Source organism: Solenopsis invicta, chromosome 2 (genome assembly GCF_016802725.1).
Source record: "Solenopsis invicta isolate M01_SB chromosome 2, UNIL_Sinv_3.0, whole genome shotgun sequence".
NCBI lineage: Eukaryota > Metazoa > Arthropoda > Insecta > Hymenoptera > Formicidae > Solenopsis > Solenopsis invicta.
The window spans coordinates 8546124-8567054 of NC_052665.1; the positions used below are offsets into that span (position 1 = coordinate 8546124).

The following is a 20931-nucleotide window of genomic DNA, read 5'->3' on the forward strand; positions in this document are numbered from 1 at the left end:
TCTTCAGCCGGGCATCCTACGTCGGAATTCGTTATGCGATCAACGATGGACGACTCCTTTTCCGCGATGGCTCGATCGATATCGCTCGTATTGCCGATCATTGAAGATTGATCAATGCGATTCCGTTTTACTGTAACGCCGCGCTGCGCTGCAAACCCGCTCTTATTCCTCCTTCGCGTATCGCGCAAACTTAGGAGCCTCGGTAAAGATGTAACGCGCAAAAAAATAGGTGAACCCGAGCGAGGCTAGTCTTATCGTTCGATGCACGTCTTCAAAGACGATGATAAAGATACAGAGATCGCACGAGCGCACGCCCGTGGAAGCGGAATTACCTGGTTTCCCAGTTATAGCTCAAAACCGCAAAGCGGTTAACGCTGCTATATTTCCACCGAGCATGAATTTACTCGGAAAAGTTATTCTTTCTTTCCGCTATGAGCAACTATTTCCGCAGCAGCTGCCTTATTTATTTTCTAAAGCTGCACAACTGAAACGTGATTCATATTAAAAAGCATCATAATCTCGAACAGTTTTAAAATAAGCGTATTCGGAATGTACATCAAATCTACGAAATGTCTAAATAAATATCTATTAACTATTAAATCTAGCCCGAATAGGTCGCGGTTTGTCTCGAACAATCGCGAACAGTCGCGATCGTAAATTTCGCCTACAGAAATGCACGTTAATTATATTGACCCGTTACGCTGGCCGTTCTTAAAATGCCAGGGGGGAGGACATGCAACTCGCATGTATTCTTCGGACGTCGTGCAGAACCGTCCCTTTGTAGGATATGCGAGCTTTAAACCTCCCGGCCGTCTATTCTAGCCACGTACTATAACTCGCTTGGAACGCGTGCGGTCCCTCAGGGCGGACGCACGAAACGTTTCTTCCCCTTATGAAATTGTAACAGAGGCAGGATTAGCATGGGACATTGTCTCCGGAGCGAAGGGTAGATTCACGTTGTAGCGATGTTATCGAGATCGACCCGTCTAAAGTGTATCCAAATTTCCATTCTCACTTTCGCTCCCGAAAATACGCCGTTTTAAGTGTACATCTTAAATCTCGAGAAATATAGCCTTTCTATTGTTCCTGCATTGTTTTTCGCAGATTATTCGAATGTAACCAAATTCGATTACCGTCCAAATGGAAATTTGCGGATGAGAAATGAACTCTGAACAAATATTCTGTCATATTTCCAATGAATTCAGAACAAGATGTAAGATTAATCGTTGAAAAAGTATATTCTCAAAGCACTTTACAAGCCATGTTAATACATAAGAATACACAGAGAAAAACATTTTTTTAATTGTAGTAAATGTATTCACTAAATCTAAATTTACTTAAAGAAAACAATTTTCTAGTTATAAAACTTTTTTTCTAATTATAATAAACAGTTTCATTAAAATAAAAAAAAACAATTTTTTTTAATTTATTTAAATTTAAGTCAGATTTACTAAATTACGGTAAAATATTTTTTTAAATCTAGTAAATAAATTTTTAAAATATTAAATCCCAAATTTTTTATTTTAAAAATAATCTTTTAGTAAATATTTGTTTAAATTTAGATTTTTATAGTTATAAAAGTAATAAATAGTTTATTCAAAAGAAATACATATTTTTTAAAAACAATTTTGAGAAAACATAAACTTGAATAAAAGTAACATAAACGGTAAAAAACAAAACTATTTTTTATTTTCAAGAAAATATTTTGTTACTTTTAAAAGGAGTTTTTTAACTACAAATTTTTTTTTTATTAAAATATTTTTTTGTATATTTTTTTAGTCTTAATGACTGCATTTAGCAAAGAAAATAACCCAATAAGCATTTAGTATCTCGATTAATATCTCGGATTGTGGGTGTAATATAAGATGTACGATATACCATATACAATAAAAATAAAATTTATTCAATCTGAATAAATATATTGAATCAAATATGATGTAGTCACATTAAGAGATTACTTATCAGATTGTAATATGTAATAACTTACTTTAAATAAATATGTAGTCAAATTAAAGAAAGTTTTTATTCAACGTGGAATAATTTCAAAACAAATAATAAATAGCTGTTGTTAAAATAATATTTATTCAATTTGAATAATTTAATCTTTAAAAATGAAAAATTTGATTTTATTAAATTCAGAAAAAATATATAAATAAATATTTTTTAAAAACAATTTGCAATTTATTTAAAAATTATTATACCATTTTGTAAATATTGGTTGAATTAAATGTAAAAAATATTTCATTGAAAATATTAAATTATTTATAGTTTATTTTTTTATATAAAATATGAATGATTTAAGAATTGAACATAGCCAGTATAGTGTGGTATATTTGGTGCTCAAAATCTTAAACATGGTGATATTTAAATAATCGAAAAACGGTAATTAAAAGTAGATCAAAGAACTAATTTAATACCAGACAACATGCATGCATTTTAAAGATCTGTATTTATAATTTTTATTAGTTTCTTTTAATTTATTAGTTTATTTTTAATTTATATTTAAAATTCATAATCGGCAAAAAATAGTACAAGTTTTAATAAGGTTAAATATTACATTTTCTTTCATATTTTGTGGAAAATCAATCAAAGTAAATTCTATAATCTCAGCTTATTTATGTATTTTTATAAAAATTAAGAATACCTAATACTAATCTGTCTTTTAAAATCTCTTCGGAAATGAAAATCCCTTTGGTGAAAATTCTATTTCAAAAAAGACTACTATAAAAATAAAAAGAAACTTCTTAAATTGAGAATACAATTTTTTCGAAGTAGCCTTAGAAAAGTTCATCGTATTAATATCATTTAGAAAATTGATTGCATCTGTCGCATTTACGCAAATTCTATTTAGATAATTATTCGATATTTTTCGCCTTTCATCATCCTTTGCATCATCTTCGCTTCTTTTCAGCATACTCGACTTACGATATATATAACTAACGTCTTTGAGTCGATCTGACCCCATTCGATATTGTATCTCTCTCACGACACCCGCAGCGATCCTTCCCGCTTCTGACAACCGGACGATCATCATGCATATATGTAAAATGTAAAATTGTATCATCCTACTGGTATTCTTTCTTGCGTCTCCTTCGCTTCGCGTCCATGTATCTCGCTTTCCAGTTTACCCCACGACAGCATCCCCCGCAGACCGAAATGCTCTAGGGACTCAGCAGAGGGAACGAAAGAAGGAGGCCGGTTCCTGTGGTCTGCTCGAGCCCGCGTTAACGTTTTATGGCCAAATACCATTACGAGCGAAAATCGAAATTCCGTGCCCGTTAATTCTCAATAGAATCAAACTCCATGGTGGTGGTAACACACCGGTCTCACGATGCGATTTCATTGTAATCGAGCCGAATGGATTGAGCATTCGCATCGCGAAATAGTGAAATTAGACAGTGATAAAAAAATTTGCAAATATAAAAACAAATTTAGCAGCGTTCAAAATTTAATCTTTATAATTATTATTATATCGGTATGTGTGTATTATAAAACGTGAAAACATTTATCGAGAACAATAAATGTTTCCACGTTTTATAATACACACACCGATGTAATTTATCGTTTAACGTTCATATACAACGACATTATACAACGTAATCGTACAAGAAATAAGTTATCGCTGGCGGAACCGATCGACGAAATTATTTTCTCGTTGCTTCATCATTTTCCCTAAGTTCGAAGCGTATGCGGGCGCAACTTCGTCGCTATCGTTGACACATTTTCGCGCAAGTTGCCCAACGAAAACCCAGCATGTGGAACGCAAGTTACGTTCGTGCAAACTCTATATCGCTCCGCGGTGAACGCTCCGGAGTAACTTGGGCAGAACGGCTCGTCCGTGTCGAATAACTCGCGCGTGTACATCAATTCGCTCGGTGTATCTATTTAATGATCACGAGTGAAACGCCCGGAGGCGAGGAGCAACTATAACGCCGTGCTTCGACGTTTTCGCGTCTCCGGTTTCTGTGTGTCCAGTGACCGCATTGTCATCCACGTTAAAATTAGTTTCAGCGCTACCACAATCGTCGCATCTGGTACGAAGACCAATGAGAAACGACAGGATGAGGGCGCAGCGAATGCCAGCTCTCTTGCTCTGTTTCCTGTTCGAAGGGTGGTTTTTCATTCTCGCGACAGGTGGTGGATTCAACGATACAAATATAATTGCATTTTTGAATCGTCGTTTCTGTCCCCATATCGGAGAATCGTTTCATCGGTTTTTTTTCACCGCCTTGTCGATCTGTTCAAAAAAATAACTTTTTTTCGTTCATCAAAGTTTTTTTATGTAAGTTGTAGACAGGGTAAACACAATAATCTCGTAAACTTCTAATAAAAAAAGGCAATAATGTATCGATTATCTTTTCGCTGTTAATATCTTTTCTAAGAGGGAATGTGCCTCGGTAAAGCGATAATCAAAATTAACCAGAGCAAGTTTCTCTCAAATAAAATGTTCCGCTCGGTGTGTACATTGATCGCTCAAAAGTGTTTTGTTATACCATTCAAGCATCCTTCGCCTCTATCACAAGGAAAGTCCGAGGGTAACCGCCTTATTTCCTCGAACAGTAGAAACCGACACTGTAAAATCGCGATAACGCGCGCAGAAACTCCAACGTTGCACCAAGTACCCGAAGATACGAACTTCTTGCCGGAAGCTATAGGTCGAAAGCGAGGGTAGGTCGAGGCAGGTGGAGGAGTACGAGACGATTTTCCAATCGAGCCGCGGGGCGTTCGTTGTCTCTCCGAAGGGAACAAATCGACGAACAATGTCGACGATCGGATTTCGTCCCGGTCAGAGTCAGCCGAATGAGCGGGATCGTAGATAGCCACCGCCAGGTGGAAGCGACTCGTCGCATCTTGTCGTAAACGGAGAGGGTTAAAAAGCAATTTTCTCTCTTCGGCCGAGCGTCTGGCAGCTGACCACCGTTCCTGACGCAGAGGCATCGGAGGACTCGGAGGCGAGATCTCGACGTAGCAATTTTGATTCAATCTCCAACAAACCGAGCACGTCGCATTTGCTAAAACCCACTCGATAGTAGTGTATACATACGTAAAAATGATACGTATACAGGATGTTGAAAAAATAAATGAATAAATTTTAAGATAAAATTCTATTTACCGTAAAGATGAAAAATATATCAACGTGAGCAAACGCATGTTACAAACACTTTTTGTTTACTACAGACTTTGGTAAGCATATTAAAGAAATTGCTAGAAATTATTCTTTTGCATCAATGCATATCTCGCATCGTCTCTTGCATTGTTGAGGACATTTAAAAATTTTCAAAGTGTTTCGTATTTTGTCACACAGTACAATTACAAGCAATAATACGATTTCAAAGTACTTTTACAGTAGCAACATATCTTCCAACATAAACGAATCTTAAAATATTCTCATAACTAAAAATCTAAGAGATTTAAATGTAATTGGCTTTTATTTGCTGTTCTATCAATCGATATAATTATTATTAAAAAATTTTTCCGTAAACAAAAAATATTTAAAACTTGATAAGGACATGTTTCCATACTAATATGTACAATGACTTTTTTTCAATCTCGCAATAAATAGGATATGCTCTTAAACTCTGTTCACCTATTTCTGAAACATCCTGTATGAATGTGTATGTATATATATGTATAAAATCACGTGTTTTAAGACTGGGAAAATGAGGTTTGCTGACTTAAAAGAAACGCGACACAAAAAATGAAATATTTTAGCTGTGACATCCTCGTAATTAAAATGCACCCATGGATGCATTGTTTATATCTTGGACACCATTTGTACGATACGCAGATATGCACTTTGCGAGTAGAGTATACGAGCTTTTAAACCCCGCCGGGGTGAGCGAGGGAGAGCGTGGAAAAATCATCGTACGATTCGTTCGCTTACAATGGATCGCTTAGCCGGCAGATATGCGTCAGCTGTCCTGATGACGTCGATGTCGTTTCGCTCGGCTATGCATGATTGACAGTTTTATGGGGACGAGCGGAGCCCACTTTCCAAGTTACGACCGGGGTCTGGTTTTATCGCCCCCTTCTCCCCCTCACACGGGGGCCAAACATTATGCGACATTTGATGCTAATCGATACGAGGACGGACGCGAGGGGACAAGAGTGGTATTAGGTTCTTTCTGAGATTTACTAGCAAATGAATTCTTTATGTGCGGTTTGAGAAAAATGATTTTAGGGCTTACGGTCTGAACTCTCGATAGTACTAAAATTGCGTCCCACCCATTTAGATTTCTTTAGCAATTCTAAAGTATAATTATGAAGACTACTATTCTTGTATTTTAAATACAATTAAAACGCGATTACTTAAATATGTTAAAATTAAACGTATTATCGTGCACATTACGTAATTAAAAGTTATAAACCTCGTTAAAGTTTCTTCGACGAAGTTGTTTCTAGAAGCTTCATCATGCTAAAATACAAAGGGGGAACATATTTTCATGTTTCAAACTAAATGCGATATTAATTGTAGGGTATTTAATTCGTTAGTCCAAATGTGAACAGTGAAATCGATCGAAACGCACGTTAGCACATCACGCGCCCAAATAGAGGCCGGAATACGAATATACAAAAAGTTTCGACAACTCACCTCGCAATTGGAATGACTGATGTTACTCAGATTCAGCCTGAAGATCTTATCCCTGAAAGCAGAAGAGGAAAGTTTCGTGTTAGCGTAACAGTCGAATTAAGCGTGGTTGCGATAGACGAAAGGGTCGAGGGGTAAATTTTCATTCCCAACGTCTGCGAGATGCATTACTCTCCGTGACTCGACCCTACCTTATCTCGCCACGGTTATGTATGGTTGTGTAGGACCGCGGTACTTTGCTTACGGCTCTACGCCACGACGAGCGCCAGCAGCAAACGGTACGGAATTTCTATGAGGGCGGGAAAGGAGACCGGAGGGCAAAGTGGGACGGGCTACCTCCTTTCTGACCGAGTTCCGCGTTGTCTTTTCTTTGCCCGGCGATGGCCGAAGTCACGTCGTTCTCCTACCGCTTGTTTTTATTAGGATTTTATTCCTCGGAAGAGATCGTTCGCGTTTGAGGGTTGAGGGGTCAGACATAATAAGAATCGGAGTCGACGAGTCAAAATGAAACGATGCAAATTATGCAACGCGTCGCAAAAGTTGTCGTACTGAAGTCGACGTAACTGCCACTAGTATTAGTAATTACACATCGGTTGTCGAAGCATTAATTTCACATTTTGACGTAGAAATGATATGTTTCATGCATTTCAATCAATGTAGCAGCCAGTCGCTATCAATGCACGAGAACTGTACGACGATTTTCATATAAATCTCTTTGCGACCATCGCGGCAGCGGCGGCGGCGGCGGCGACGGCAATCTGAGGTGCTGCGTTCGATCATACGTGAAAGGTATACGCGCTGCTGGGCGCCACCGATCGTAAATCGAATTTACCCAGTTTTCAAATGTGTGTGTTTCGCAACATTAACGCTGGCGCGCCGCATAACTTTATCCCAAATAGCCATTCATCATCGCCTTTCAATAGAAATACGCAGTCAGACGGAATGCGCTCGCGGAACGCGGAAAAAAAAGAGAAAGAGAGAGAAGAAGGAAGGAAGGAAGGAAGACCTTCCCTCAGCGGCTCTCCTTTTTCATTCATTCTGTGCATCGCGCCGTGAAAAAGTAAATACCGATGTGGAAAAACAAATCCGTACTTTGGAATCTACCCGCGTCGAACTTTCGTCTCGGCGAACTTTTACAGGGTTCAGCAGGTGGAAAGGAAACGCGAAGGGAGGGAAGGCGAGTATCGTCTACGTGCTGGCACGTTGCTCATACCATCGGAAGAAAAAATTCGTAGAAAAGTAATTTGTGGGGGGGAAACTCGGCGCAAAGGGCGGCTTGCTGCGAAGTCATCGCTCAGTCGCTTTGAAATCCAATTGGTAAAACGTGCGTAATCAAACCGAGAAATTACTTCGCTGTTGAAAATCGCAGAGAAAAAATTTCATTAAGATCTCATTGACACGCTTCCACGAGAAGTGGAACATTTTCTAAAAATAAAGAAAGTGTTACTTGAGAATCGGGGAAAGAATTCGGTTCAATTTAACATTTTACATCGCCTTAAGGGCTTTCGAGGGAAAGTTTAATTAAAATCTCGAGCAGTTTGCCGAGGTCGTACAGCAATTTCTTAAACTATTAAAGACGCCTTGTAGACTGCGGAAGAAATTTCAACAAATTTCATTGCTAATTATGCAAATAGGAACAAAGACTTAATTAAGGGATGGATCTATATAATGTCTACGAAACTCTAAACAATGCTATGACCATACGAATTGTTCCGTGTTTCCAGCCAAAATAGGTCGCGGTTTGAGATAACACAGTCGTCGCACCGCTTTCACGTCTAGCATAGGGTTTCACTTGCGTAATACAGACATTTTCACTGCGGGCGAGAAGGAGCCTGACGAATGCCGGGCGAAATCCGAAAAGCATCGTTGCCTGAATTTGTGGTTGTGCGTGACGGACAGCTCTGACCCGGGATGCATTATCCAACGCGTCGAGATCTATCCCCCTCCCACCCTCTCGCGCTACTCTGGGGGAATACATGACAAGGGCCAGAGAAGTGGCGTTTGCAACAGTGCTATTTACTCCGGCGCCTTCGGGAAAGAGATGTATATCCGCGAGAAGAGATGGGTTTAACATAATAGAACGATTTTAATAATTCCCAGTATAAATCAACGAATGTGTATACGTCGGAATAATGTTACGTTCGCGTTTCAATAAACCGCAATGCAGCTCTGACGTTTTAATACGTCACTTTTCATAAAATAAAACGTGACGGAAAATAAACGTACGCGCGAGCGGTAAGTAATATAGAGTGATATGGGAAATGGATGGAAACGGCTACGGTTGAAATACTCGATTTAGCATGAATTAGGTTCTAACCTAATTCTTTTATATAATTTTATCAGTCCGTTGAATCGATATACGACATCCGAAGTGCTAACATCGTCGAAAATGTCTAGGATAGAGAGAGAGAGAGAGTTCAATTGCCACTGTTGGTTCTGCAACGCCACGACCGTTTTCACCTCGCTAGCAGTCGCGATCGTAACTCACTTCTCTCACGCTATCTCGAGCTTTTCCCCGGTTGTTTCAGCGGGCATTGCGAAGGTGAAATCTCTCCCGTTGCGTTTCCAGCAACGGTTATTGGGGACAATTAGGAGGAAAACCGATCGCCGACTAAATGTGACGTGTTAATCCCCGGTCGCGGTCGCTTTTCCCGCCGAATTGTTGCGGCAATATAATAGAAGTCTGGCGAGAAAAACGGCAAGTGGGAGCAAACGAGATGAAAATATGATCGACGAATTTTTATCCCGTTTCGCTAGACGCGCGATAGACACGAGCCGCGGATACGGATATAAGCGAGCTGTATATTTTTTTTCCGTACGATTCTCGCCAGCGGCCTCCGGCTTGATAATTGGAAGCGTTCAATTAGCGTGCCTTAATTGCGGAGCGAACCGCAACGCGGGTGCCGATTCTCAAACTACAATTAATGGCTATCACCTTTCTAATTAACGAGGAACGATGCTCGCGCGTGTATCGATCGTCGTGTGCGATAACGGAGGAAAAACGGTACGGCGAAGAACGGATACAGCGAGGGACACGGGATGAGAAAAGAATCGTGGATCCAGCGCGAGGTCACGCGAATGTATCGATATACCAAAGAGACCGTACGTTTCAGAACCATTTAAAAATTATGCTCCTGAAATCATGAAGCTTAAACGTCTCTTACCGTTGAGGAAGGAATATTGAAACGATTTCCTTTTAGACTCTTATCGGAATTCTCTTCGATATTGTAGTTTCCTAGATAGGTACGTATGTATATACAAGGCCATCCAAGCACGTGGAATGAAGCCAGGAAACAGGAAACGTTGAAGTAGCCGCTTTTCTTGGGAAATACAATTTATCGTAACTACGCTTTTTCTTTTGTCGCCCCATATGGCGAGCTCATCCCATCGCAAAGACTAAAGAGAAGGGGGAGAAAGACAGAGAGAAAGAGGGAGAAAGTTATTTCAAAAGCGGAAGCTTTTATACGATTGATGTTTTATTTTTCCATCATACAGAAATGTAATTTATACTTTCTTTAATTTGATTTCTCTCTTTTTATGTTCGAATTAATAGTTTAACCTTGTTTCTTTAACGTTAGAGTCGTATGTTTGTATTTCAAGTGTTGACATTAATTTTTTTATTATAAATGCTTTATAAAATTTGGACAAAGAGACACTCCGCGTTGACTCTCGGTACCCCTCTTTGTGAAAGTTTTAAAATTTGTGAGTCCTTATAACTTTAATTTAATAAATGTTTTATGTATTGTATATGTATTTGTTTTTCCAAAGAGAGAATTAAATTGTAATCAATATTTGCTGTATTTAATTTTTACAAGCTTACAATACTTACAATAGCATTGTAAGTTTTTCGAAGGATTTCAAGGCGGTAAGGTCAATTGTGTGTCTCATCTTTGTTGACGAAAACATCGTCGACGTGTTCGAATTGTACGAGAACTTCGTAAGGCGATCTGTTCTGTCCGTCTTACAAAGGAATTAAACAAGCATCGCTCTTATCTCTCTGTCTAGGGATTTCTTCGTATATCCGCGAGCATTGGAAGACCATTCCCGCTGTGTCTCCATTACCGGGGCTTCGTAACATTTTGCTGGCATTTACTAAATTAAGGGGTGGAAACACAAAAGAGAAAGGAGAACGAGCAGAACGTTAGCGAACGGTCGCCGAGGGTTGGCGGCGACAGAAGCGGCTGGGACCGAATCAAGAAATAATACTCCGTTGAGATAATGATGCGACGTTTCTCCCCGCAATCTATACAGGCCCGGGCGTAGGGTCGGCCCTTTAGCTTTCGCTCGCGTCGAGTCACCATCGAGGAAATAGTAACCCAATACTCGTGCGAACAATGAAGACTCGATCGATTTAACGGATTATTACGGCTACCTAGGGAACGGCAAGGAACTCTTCGTGAAACTTTTAATTACGGCTTGCTTGGTTGCGTGAGAGATCTGAATCGGAATGGGAATTAGGAAATATTAAAAGACGCATATCGAAGAGAGAGAGAGAGAGAGAGGGAGAGCTTAGCGCGGTATGTAGAACGGAAACACAAGGGACTGATAACGCGACTAGTTTCGAGTCAAGTCATTGTCCGTACAAACGCATATTAAACTCGTAATGTACAATTTCGATTCGAGAGTGCAATATCTAAGGTTGTTACGTTCCGAGAACAAAATAGCAAATTCATTAATTCTGATCTCTGTTGACACGGCGTTTTTCATTTCCCTGACAACTATAATTGCCGAGATCGTCAGTTTCGATTTGTATTATATATTTGCTTTTCTTGCCGTTTTCTTCCGTAGCTCAAAGGCTCCGAGTAAATTGCCTTTCTGCAAAGTAAAACATTTAGAGCGAGAGCATTCTGATCATCTTCTACAAACCGAGGCAGACAAGTAAATAAGTCCGCGGTTTTCACGAACAATAATAACAAAAGTAGTAAACAGAAATATGCGTGCGTTAAAACAGTTGTGAGTTAAAGCAGTTGAACACTGAAAATGAAAATGTTTCAAATATATCCTCTCTCCGTCCTCCGCAAAGTGCGTGGCGCCGCCGCGTCGCGCGCCCTTCCGTATCGTCTATGCGACGATAATTATTATCCCGAAAGCTGATATCATGTGTACAACGGGTAATCTCTCAAAGGTCAGATTATCCGATTACTCGATGACACCGGAAAATTCAATCGAACGGCACAATCCACCCCGCGCTTCGCACGCGTTGTAGAATTTTAATCACAGCAATCGTAAAAATCCGCAGCGTGGCACGTACATACCGTACGGTACGTACACGCCGGGCCCAGCGCGCGCTGACGTATTATAATACCTCTGTCCTCGTGGGCTTTGACGAGGGAACGTCGCAACTTTTCCTGGGGATTTTCATGGCGTGACATTTTATTACGGAGCCGGGAAAAAGTTGTACTTACATAGCTCCGACGTATAGGGCGTCCCTCTTACTGTCCAGGTAGAGCGTCCTGTAGTACAGCATGCCGCAGCTGAATTCCCGCACGTGTTCTGAAAGCAAAAGTAAATAAGGGGATTAAATACGACGTCGTAGCACGGGAAAATTCATTTTCCGTGCCGTGGAAACGCGGCGAGGCCGCGCTGCCGCGGCCGCGTCCTCGTGGCCGCGCCGCGTGCTTGGCGGATCGTTAGATTTTCATTACGACTTTTATAATAACGGCCGGATAGAGTAAGGCGCCGCTCTACCGCCCTGCCGACCTCGCCGGTAATCCGGCTAAAGTCAACTCTGACTTATCTCTACCGTAAACTCGTCGGAATTACACAGCACGTAACGCGCGCTCGACATTTTCGTTCCATCGGCCAACGCGGATTCCCTGAAATCCGCGCCGCGGAAACGTCGAAGATCAACTCGCGCGAGGAGCCGCATGTTAATATTAGCGAATGAAGCTCACCCCGCGGGAAGAACTTCCTGCAATTGTCTTCCTTGTAAATGTGAGTTCTTGTGCTTCGGAACAAATTCTGGGGCAAAGAAAGTATTTAACTCTTCCCGGGTTTCGCGAGAAGCTCCGTGAAAATTTAAGAGCGCACAACTCGTCCCTTTGTGATTTCAGTTAAAAAAAAAGAGAGAAAAAAGGAAACAAGGGGAAAAAGGAAAAAAAAAGGAAAAAAAAGGGAAAAAAGAATGCGTCGTACACTTTCAGACAAACGCGATAACTTTCAAACTATTTAAAGAACATCAGGTGAAATCGGTTATCATTTGCAGGTTGACCTAAAGCGCGTGAAATTCACGGGCCACCCGTTACGAGAAAGAACGATTCTTGCCAACTTCGCCTCTTTCCCTCCTTCTTTTTATCTCATCGACACTGATCTGCTTAACATATGAAAGAAAGCAGCCCCTTTCTAAATATACTCGTTCCACTCCGGGCTAACAGAGCGCGAACAATACTATATTTTATACGGTATCAGGAGGGGCCGACGTGGAATGAAAGGGGTTCTTACTCTGGAACAGAGCTACTCTTCCTGCGTATCTATCCCTTATTCTCCGTCTCTTCCCGCTCTCTTGTCTCTTTTCTGGCCTCTTTCTATATCTCCATGCGCACCAACCAACCCCTCGCGTGCTCTCGTGCCTTCGCGAGTGTGGGCACGCGCGGGGGATGCGGAAACTCGCGATCTTGCTTTATCTCCGCGGAACGACCGACGTTACGCCAGGGTCCCTCTAATGTCGGACTTATTCAAAACCGATGTGCCACCCATAGGTCGTTAGATCGGCCCAGATAGACCACGGCTAGACTCTCCTCGGGGATTTCAAAATTTATATTCACTCGCCGAGCACACAGCCGTTTCGCCTTTCTCCTTTTCTCGCCGATTCGTCCGAACGAGCGCGCTCGAGCTCGTTTCCGGCGAATACATAGGCATATTCCGCGCGGGAGTTTATTTCGATCTTATCATCGTAATGAAGTTGTATCGCCCACTGCGTACGAAAGACGACATCCGCACCTGTCGCTCTCGTTGTACTCGAGTTAATATAACTGTTGCATCCTGACGGCCGTGGGCGCTTCTATTTCTGAACCGCGGATAAAATTGGCCGCGCCGCGACTCGCACGATTGTTAATGGGATAAACGTCGCCGCGCGACGTAAGTTCTATTTACGTAGTGCCTGCAGACTCGCCCCTTTAGTATCAACGTTATTTATTAAGCGTGCAGAGTGCAATGGGAATACGTTCTGAATTGTAGTAATAGTGTTATCTATAGTGTTGTGTCCAGTTTTGTACGTTCATTCAGCTAAACTACTCTTGCAAGATATATGCAGTCGACCTAGACAACGCGTAAATTTATACGGTCATTCTAGTAGGACTTCGTTAAACGGTCATAATTAGAACTTCCCACGGTTTTATCGTTTCACCAGCTCGCATAATTATTCGATAATTGTTACATTATTTTCGATTGCATCGCGTGCCAATATTTGCTTAATTAATTATATACAATACGTGCATAATATAAATAATTAATCGTTCAATATTGATGCGCCCGAGAAACATATGGCGCCGTCGCCGCCACCGCCGCTGCCACTGCCACCGCCGAGTTCTCCGACAAATATTTACCATCGTGTAATTTACCGCCATTAAAAGACGTCCACGGCGCGTACGTGCGCAAACACGCTGCCTACTTATCGTAAATTACTTGCAACGCACTCTCATAAGAACGTGCGCTGAACTTCGAGGGACGATACAATCGCTAATCGAGGTTGTTAACGGTGCGTGATAACGCTCTAACGACCCTAGTTGCGGAAACCATCCATTTGAATTCGGTGGTTCCGGCAACGGCCTAATACCTTTACAGTATTTCTTAATTAAGCACACCGAGAGGGTATCAACGACCTGGAATCATTACGAATCTTGCTATCGCGGTCATTATATTTGATAAAAAAAAAGAAGGCTACAGAACGGAGGGTCGTGGAAGCAGAAACTGTTGTCATCGCTAATATATATAGTTGTGTAAACGTACAAATTATTCTGTATTTCGTTGATTCAAGAGCTAAAAAGTTATCCGGGCTATTTTTTATTACGAGTATAATGCATACGTAGAAAAGATGTATACGCGTGTCTTATGAAAATAAAAAAAAAACAGCTAGCTAATGAGCTGTATATCAGGCTAAAACGAGAAACCAGAAATTACTTTGAGGATAAACGTCGTTTTAAAATTCTACATTCACTCGAGATTAAATTTGGAATACACGTCGTTTTTAGCGAAACTATCGTTGATACTCTTGATTTAAATCCTACCAACTTTATGGATCTCAATATGTAACGAGAGGACGATTCGCTCTTTAAATCCTCTCTGTGTACGTTCGCGTGTCATGCTCCAATTCCCTAGTCTTGTGTACACATTTTTGCATCTAAATGCATTTTCCTCGAAAGCCCCTTTAATCGCTGTTTGCAAAACATCCGGCTTCGGTCCAAGCAATAAATAATCCGACTTTCCGGAAAACTCATTTGATATATCCCACAGTGTTACTTTGTCACAAATCTCGTCGATATATTTTAATTTTCTTCCAATATACAGTCGGAAAAGAAATTCTATCAAAAATTTAATCGATCCTTCTTTTCGGTATCAAAGTAAAATAATTGTAATGTTTTGATATATTTTGGCGTAAGAATCGAGATGCTACATAATGCAAGGATTAAGCACTCGTGAGAATTTTTAAATATATTTGTCTTTAGCATATTTTTTTGCTAATCTGTATTGCTAATTTTTGCTAATCTATAATGTATAAGTCACTCTTTCGTAAACTTCAGAAGTAATGCATTCGTCGAGTAGATGGAATTTCATGTAAAATTCGACAAAGGAGCAAACCGCATCACTGGCTGAATGCAAATCGCAATAGAGATTACAAGTCAATGAGTGCTGAACGGAATTGCTACTGGAAGGCAGATGAGGACGAGAGTTTGGGTAACCGTGTGAGCAATCAGGGATTTCTGGGAACTTTATTCTTACCGTGATAGCTTTTGCGATCGCTTTTCGCAGCCTCATGAATCGATTCGAAGTCGATGCTATTCAAGTTTAATAAGCTCAACCGCAAGTACGAACCGCAAGTACGAGCATACGTACATGCATGGTAACGTATCTTCGTGCTCTCGTGAGAAAAGTCAACGCGACCGGATTACTCTCGCCGACATATAAAATTTTGATATTTTCGGCAGTACGTTCCGGAGAAAGATATTATAAAATCAATTTATTTTTGAAAGATTTGACCTGACACGCGTGACTTCCGTCGATATCGATACGAAGCCGCACAATCGTTTTTCGTTGTTCGCAGATGATCTTTATGGCAGATTTATGCAGCACGTCTCTTATCGTCAGCCAAGCGAGTCTTTGGAGCACGTGCAGAACCAATACGATCTCTCTCTCCCTATCACGTGCGCGAAAGGAAATGCGAAACCATAAAGAGAGCCAGAGTTACAATTGAATAAAGTGAGGCCGGCGCGGCCCAACTCAGCCCGCACAATGGCAGATTAGGCGCGCGATCATTTTTTACATTCGTCTGGCTTCGTTCCAGCTGACACCGGCATATGGCCGCCAAAGATTACGAGGGTACCGCCGCCACGGCCGTGTCCAATTTCCAACGTTATTATTATTTTAATCCCTTGAGCCCGAGGCAAGGTGCCGCGCCGTACTCAAGGCGGATAGCGAAAATATTCTCCATCGCGGTAATTTCAATTGCAAAAGCGCCCTTTTTAGCTTCCTCCGATCCATCTCGCTGTGGTGTGTGCGGTATCCACCGCGCACTGACTTTGAAAAATGAGATACATTTTGCGCCATGTATGGTGCGAGCGATCAAATAGATTTCACGTATAATATGCAAAGAAACGTATTATGTCAAGAACTTTTGTTTAAGATTAACAAATTATCCGGTAATAGGAGGATGTATTGTAACGCTCCTTTTGCGATTCATATACTTCCATGAACTTCCATGAGTTATGCGATTCATTTTTAACAGATATATTCTTGGGGAGAGAACAAAAAGTATTTTTACTGCACGCCGAGCACTTGCTTTTTGATTGCGCCACAGCGAAACTAAATAAAACCTGTTTCCGATCGAAGGTACAGATGGCAACAAAATTCAGGACAAGGTAACACGATACAAAGAGGGAGGGGGGGGGGGAGAAAAAAAGGAGGGGGATCGAATGTCTCTCTGGAGTCTCGATTCGCAATCGCTCTTCGGTCAAGGCACGATCATCGCGTGGGATAGAACCTGCTGACGCGTTTCGAGGACCTTTTATCCGGTGTGAAACGCGTCTTCTATCCTCCGTGTCTGTCAGGAGTTGGTTCGAGCAAGGGGGTCAAACTAGGCGTGTGTATGCGCACATACTCGACCACCTCGGCCGCGGCTCTTGACAGAATTGACATGTTTGGAACTCGTCTACTCCGCTTGCGGATTCGCCGGACCTCGACACGACAATACACTCTTCTCGAAACCGAAAGTCCCAGTGCTGGCGCTGCCGGGCATTGTGCAAACTTTCCGGGTTTCCCCGGGAGTATCGATCATAGCATGCGTCCGATACCTGTCGTTCGTGTCGTTAATCGAATTCGCCAAGAACAGTGGCAGATTTATAGTTCAAAGGGCCTCGAATGGAGCAACATTTAGGAACGTTACGGTTCGAGTCTCCCTCCCGGTTAACGTACTATTAATGTTCTCCGTGTTACGATATCGCTGTTTGAAATCTAAGAGCTTCTGTACCTTGTTTTTCGGAACACGTGCAGGAATCGACGCGTAACTATGACGACGATTACGATTTCATTTCACCCTCGTGGCACGAGTTCTGATCGAAGGTTGCCAGGTGCGTGAGAATTCACATTTCGCCTCGGTTATAGATTCGGCTAGCGGGGTAACTGGGGATCGGACTGCGGATTAAATGAGAGGCGAGGGTAGCGAACCGAAGAAACAGTTCTCAGAATACGAACGGAGTTCGCCGCCCTATCGAAGATGCAGAGGGGTGAGAATTTTGCAGCGATGGTCTTGATAATAACCCGCTGCTTTCCGATCCGTTTGCCTAATAAACCGACAAACATGAATGAACGACTACTGATCGAGGAGAAATTCGAGGGAATCGTTTGCAACCGCGAAATTAGAGGGAGAACAAGTATAGAGCGGAGCAACGTTGCGAAACGTAATTGCGTAAAGGTGTAGTAATGTGAAAATTCGAGAGAGCAACGAAGGTTGAAATAGAAATATCAGTCGGTCTCCAGGCGGAACGGCGCGCGAAGCGAGGAAAAGAAGCGGAAGAGGAGTGGGGTTTCGTTGACAAAGTAAGTGTAACATAGGTATGACGAAGCAAAGAGAGAAAAAGAGAGGGAGCAAAAAGAGAATCCAAAAGAGGAACGTAAGAGAGGGTGAAAGCGGAGATGAAATGGGGCAAAGCGTGGCTGGTGCGCGGCGTACCGCCACGTCACGCCCTTCTCATTAATCAACCCTCTCCCGGCCGTCTCTGTCTCTATTTCTCTCCTTTTCTGCCCCTCTATTAATCGTATCCATTCTCGCTGTCACACTTACAAGATCGTTTACTTCGCGGAATTTGATTATCGCATATTTTAATCTAGATAATAGAGGCCTACGGGGCGCTTAAGAAAATGTGTAAGGGTGATGGGTGACACCTCGCGATCGATCGATCAATACGCGCGTTCATCAATTTACACTCTGAGTAAAACGCTGCTAATTTGTCGTATAAATTAAATGAGGTGAAAATTTCGTGAGAATATTCGTTATCGTGAATGCGAAGTTCAATGGTTCAACAGCGACAAGGGATCGTGCTAAACTCCGTAAACAGTTCTATTAGTATGACAGTTCAATTTGGTTAAAGGCTCATTAGGTTAATGCATTGCCGTCATGCAGTTGTACCAGATTTGGATCAGATTTACTCCGTGGATCACGTATCAGAAGCACGAAGTGGAAACATCATTCTAGCGCCTCTTCTCTCATTCCCTGTCTCCTCCCCGTCGACTTTGCACTATTCTTAGTTAGTACGAACATGAGCTCCTTGATAGTTTCCTCACGGCGAACTATGAACTTGCTTAATTGGTAGCACGATATCCTCTTCCTATAATTGATCAAGTTGTACAGAGTCATAATGCGCACCGAGAGAGTCATTCCGCCAAACAGGTCGGATATCTATAATGTGCAACTCTGTCGGATAACGGAGAGGTCCACTTGCAGAATATACATAGTTTTATCGTTCGCTTCCAACACGTATACATACATGTATAAAAAAATCTATGATATCCTCCGTCGTTATTGGATTGGAAAAAAAGTGGATATTTATTTTTAAATCCAAAATTGATTTTGTATGACATGTCACTTGATCCTTTTTTATCAGATAAATTGAGATTGAAATAATTCACAAAAGAGATCAATATATAAAATGGTGCTGTATCTCTTTGCGCAAGTTAAATATCATGCTTAAATTTTCCGTGGAAATTGCGAGGTAAAATGCGATTAAAAAATATTCTAACTCATCGAAGAGAAATATTTGGATTGAAAGTATAGTCGACAATGTCAAAGTCGAATTGTACAAAATGGTGTTGGCATTCGTAATGCCGATGCCACGGCACAGCGCAGCGGTATAAAATGGAGATTGGTCGAAAAGCGAATTATAGTACGACCACCGTTGCTCCGGTTGACAGCTCCTCTCACAGTTCACGTTCGATACTGCAGCAGTCATGGCTCGACCTCAATAATAATAAGCATTTCGATTGGTCCTTTGCACGATTCAATTGTTTATTCCGGCGTTTTCACGTACCATAAACATCTATTGCATTTGACAGACACGTTACTCCACAGGTACGACACAGCACTGGCGAGTGCGTATCGATATTTTTGCTATAATATTAATTATTTATGTTAAAAGAATTAAAAAGAGGGAGAGGGAAGAGGTTGTCTGTTGTTTTAGTTTCCCAGAGCCGAGTTTCGCGTTTCATACTCTTACGCGAAAAGATTATCGAAAAGAGCTATCGGTTTTAGCTTATCCGTTATCGATTTTATCCTCAAAGTGACTACGGAATCTATCGCTCGCGATAAAACCTGCGTACCGCGCGCACATTAAAATATCCTCGTCGACAAGCGTATCGGCGTCAGAGACGATGGTGGTGGCGCAGATAAAGACCGAGCGAGGCAGGCGACAGAAAAAAAGGACCAAAAAGGGGGGGAGGAGAGACAGGGAGACGGGGAAACAAAAAGAAAACGCGGAGAATTTTCACTGCCTCGCCACGGCCGGACCGTACGGCGCGAGCGAGAGAAGAGAATGAAAGAGGATGAATAAAGCCTGAAATAAATTGCGTTATCTTTTCGTTCCACGCGTACGGCTACCGTCGCTGTACCCGGCGCAGCGTGCTGCTGCAGTCACCACCACCGCCCATCGTCGACCCCCCCTCCCCCCTAATACCTTTCCCTGCACGCGCGGGGCGGGAGGCAGTCATTTTTAGAGGGCTCTTCAGGGCTTTTCTATGGCGCGTTCTCGACAGGACTTGGACTGGGATGGTATATGAAAGAATTCGCTCGAGAGACCTACTCTCTCTCTACCTTTCTCTTTCTCTCTCTCTGTCTATCTGACTGCACCTCGAGAACTCTCCTTTCTTATTGACCCCCCGCTCGTTCTTCGCCAGCGAATCCCTGATTCATTCGGCTCCGGGATTTCCTTCCTTCGCGCTGGTCTCATGCGCTCGGGTATCAAAATCTTTCATCGTTGCTGCTAAATCTCCTAACGAGCACGGGATCGAGTCACGTACACGCTCGACGGACAGATATAGACGCGTAACTTTCGCAAAACTAGTACTGTAATTCCTTTCCTTTTGTTTTCAAGAGTTAAAACTAGTTAAATATTTCAAGGAAAAAACTCGAGGTGGAACACAAATATTCTCGGTCATATACAATCATTTACGCAAACATACTCCATCAATGTCTCATAAATGCATAATATAAGTCCTTTACATAGATTTGTTACCCTATATATGGTACTTTTACGCGTGCGAAGTTCAATGCTGAACGTTGGCTCCAAGTATTTAGATTATCTTTTCTCGCGTAATCTAATGGACTCCCCTCTTGCCTCTATCATCGCGCTGTGCTTGGATTTGACGCAGATACTTATCAGAAAAACGTTTTAGCAGAAAAAGACGTAAGAACAGGAAAAGGGTAGGCCGGTCTATTACTTTCAGAATTTCTTAAATCACTAATCAAGATTTGCCAAATTTGATAAAAGTAGGAAAAAAGATGGGGCGATGTCAAGAGAATTGGTGTACAGAGAATGGTAGGGAAGAGGCAGAAAAAAAAGAGAAAAGGCAAACACGGAAAGAGAGGAGAAAGAGAGAGAGAGAGAGAGAGAGAGAGAGAACGGGGGTTAGCCCGCGAT

The 20931-nt window shown here is 41.7% G+C and overlaps 1 protein-coding gene across 3 annotated transcripts in view; it reads right to left on the bottom strand.

Annotated features, from left to right (window-relative positions):
- Positions 1-20931, bottom strand: part of LOC105200743 (semaphorin-2A) — a 340397-nt gene that overhangs the window by 24474 nt on the left and 294992 nt on the right. For all 3 annotated transcript variants that reach the window (XM_026130207.2, XM_039446261.1, XM_011168435.3), the window contains 2 exons: positions 11995-12082; positions 6593-6644 (listed from right to left, as the gene is read on the bottom strand). In XM_026130207.2, the coding sequence (XP_025985992.1) occupies positions 6593-6644; positions 11995-12082 (140 nt within the window). The remainder of the gene's footprint in view (positions 1-6592; positions 6645-11994; positions 12083-20931) is intronic.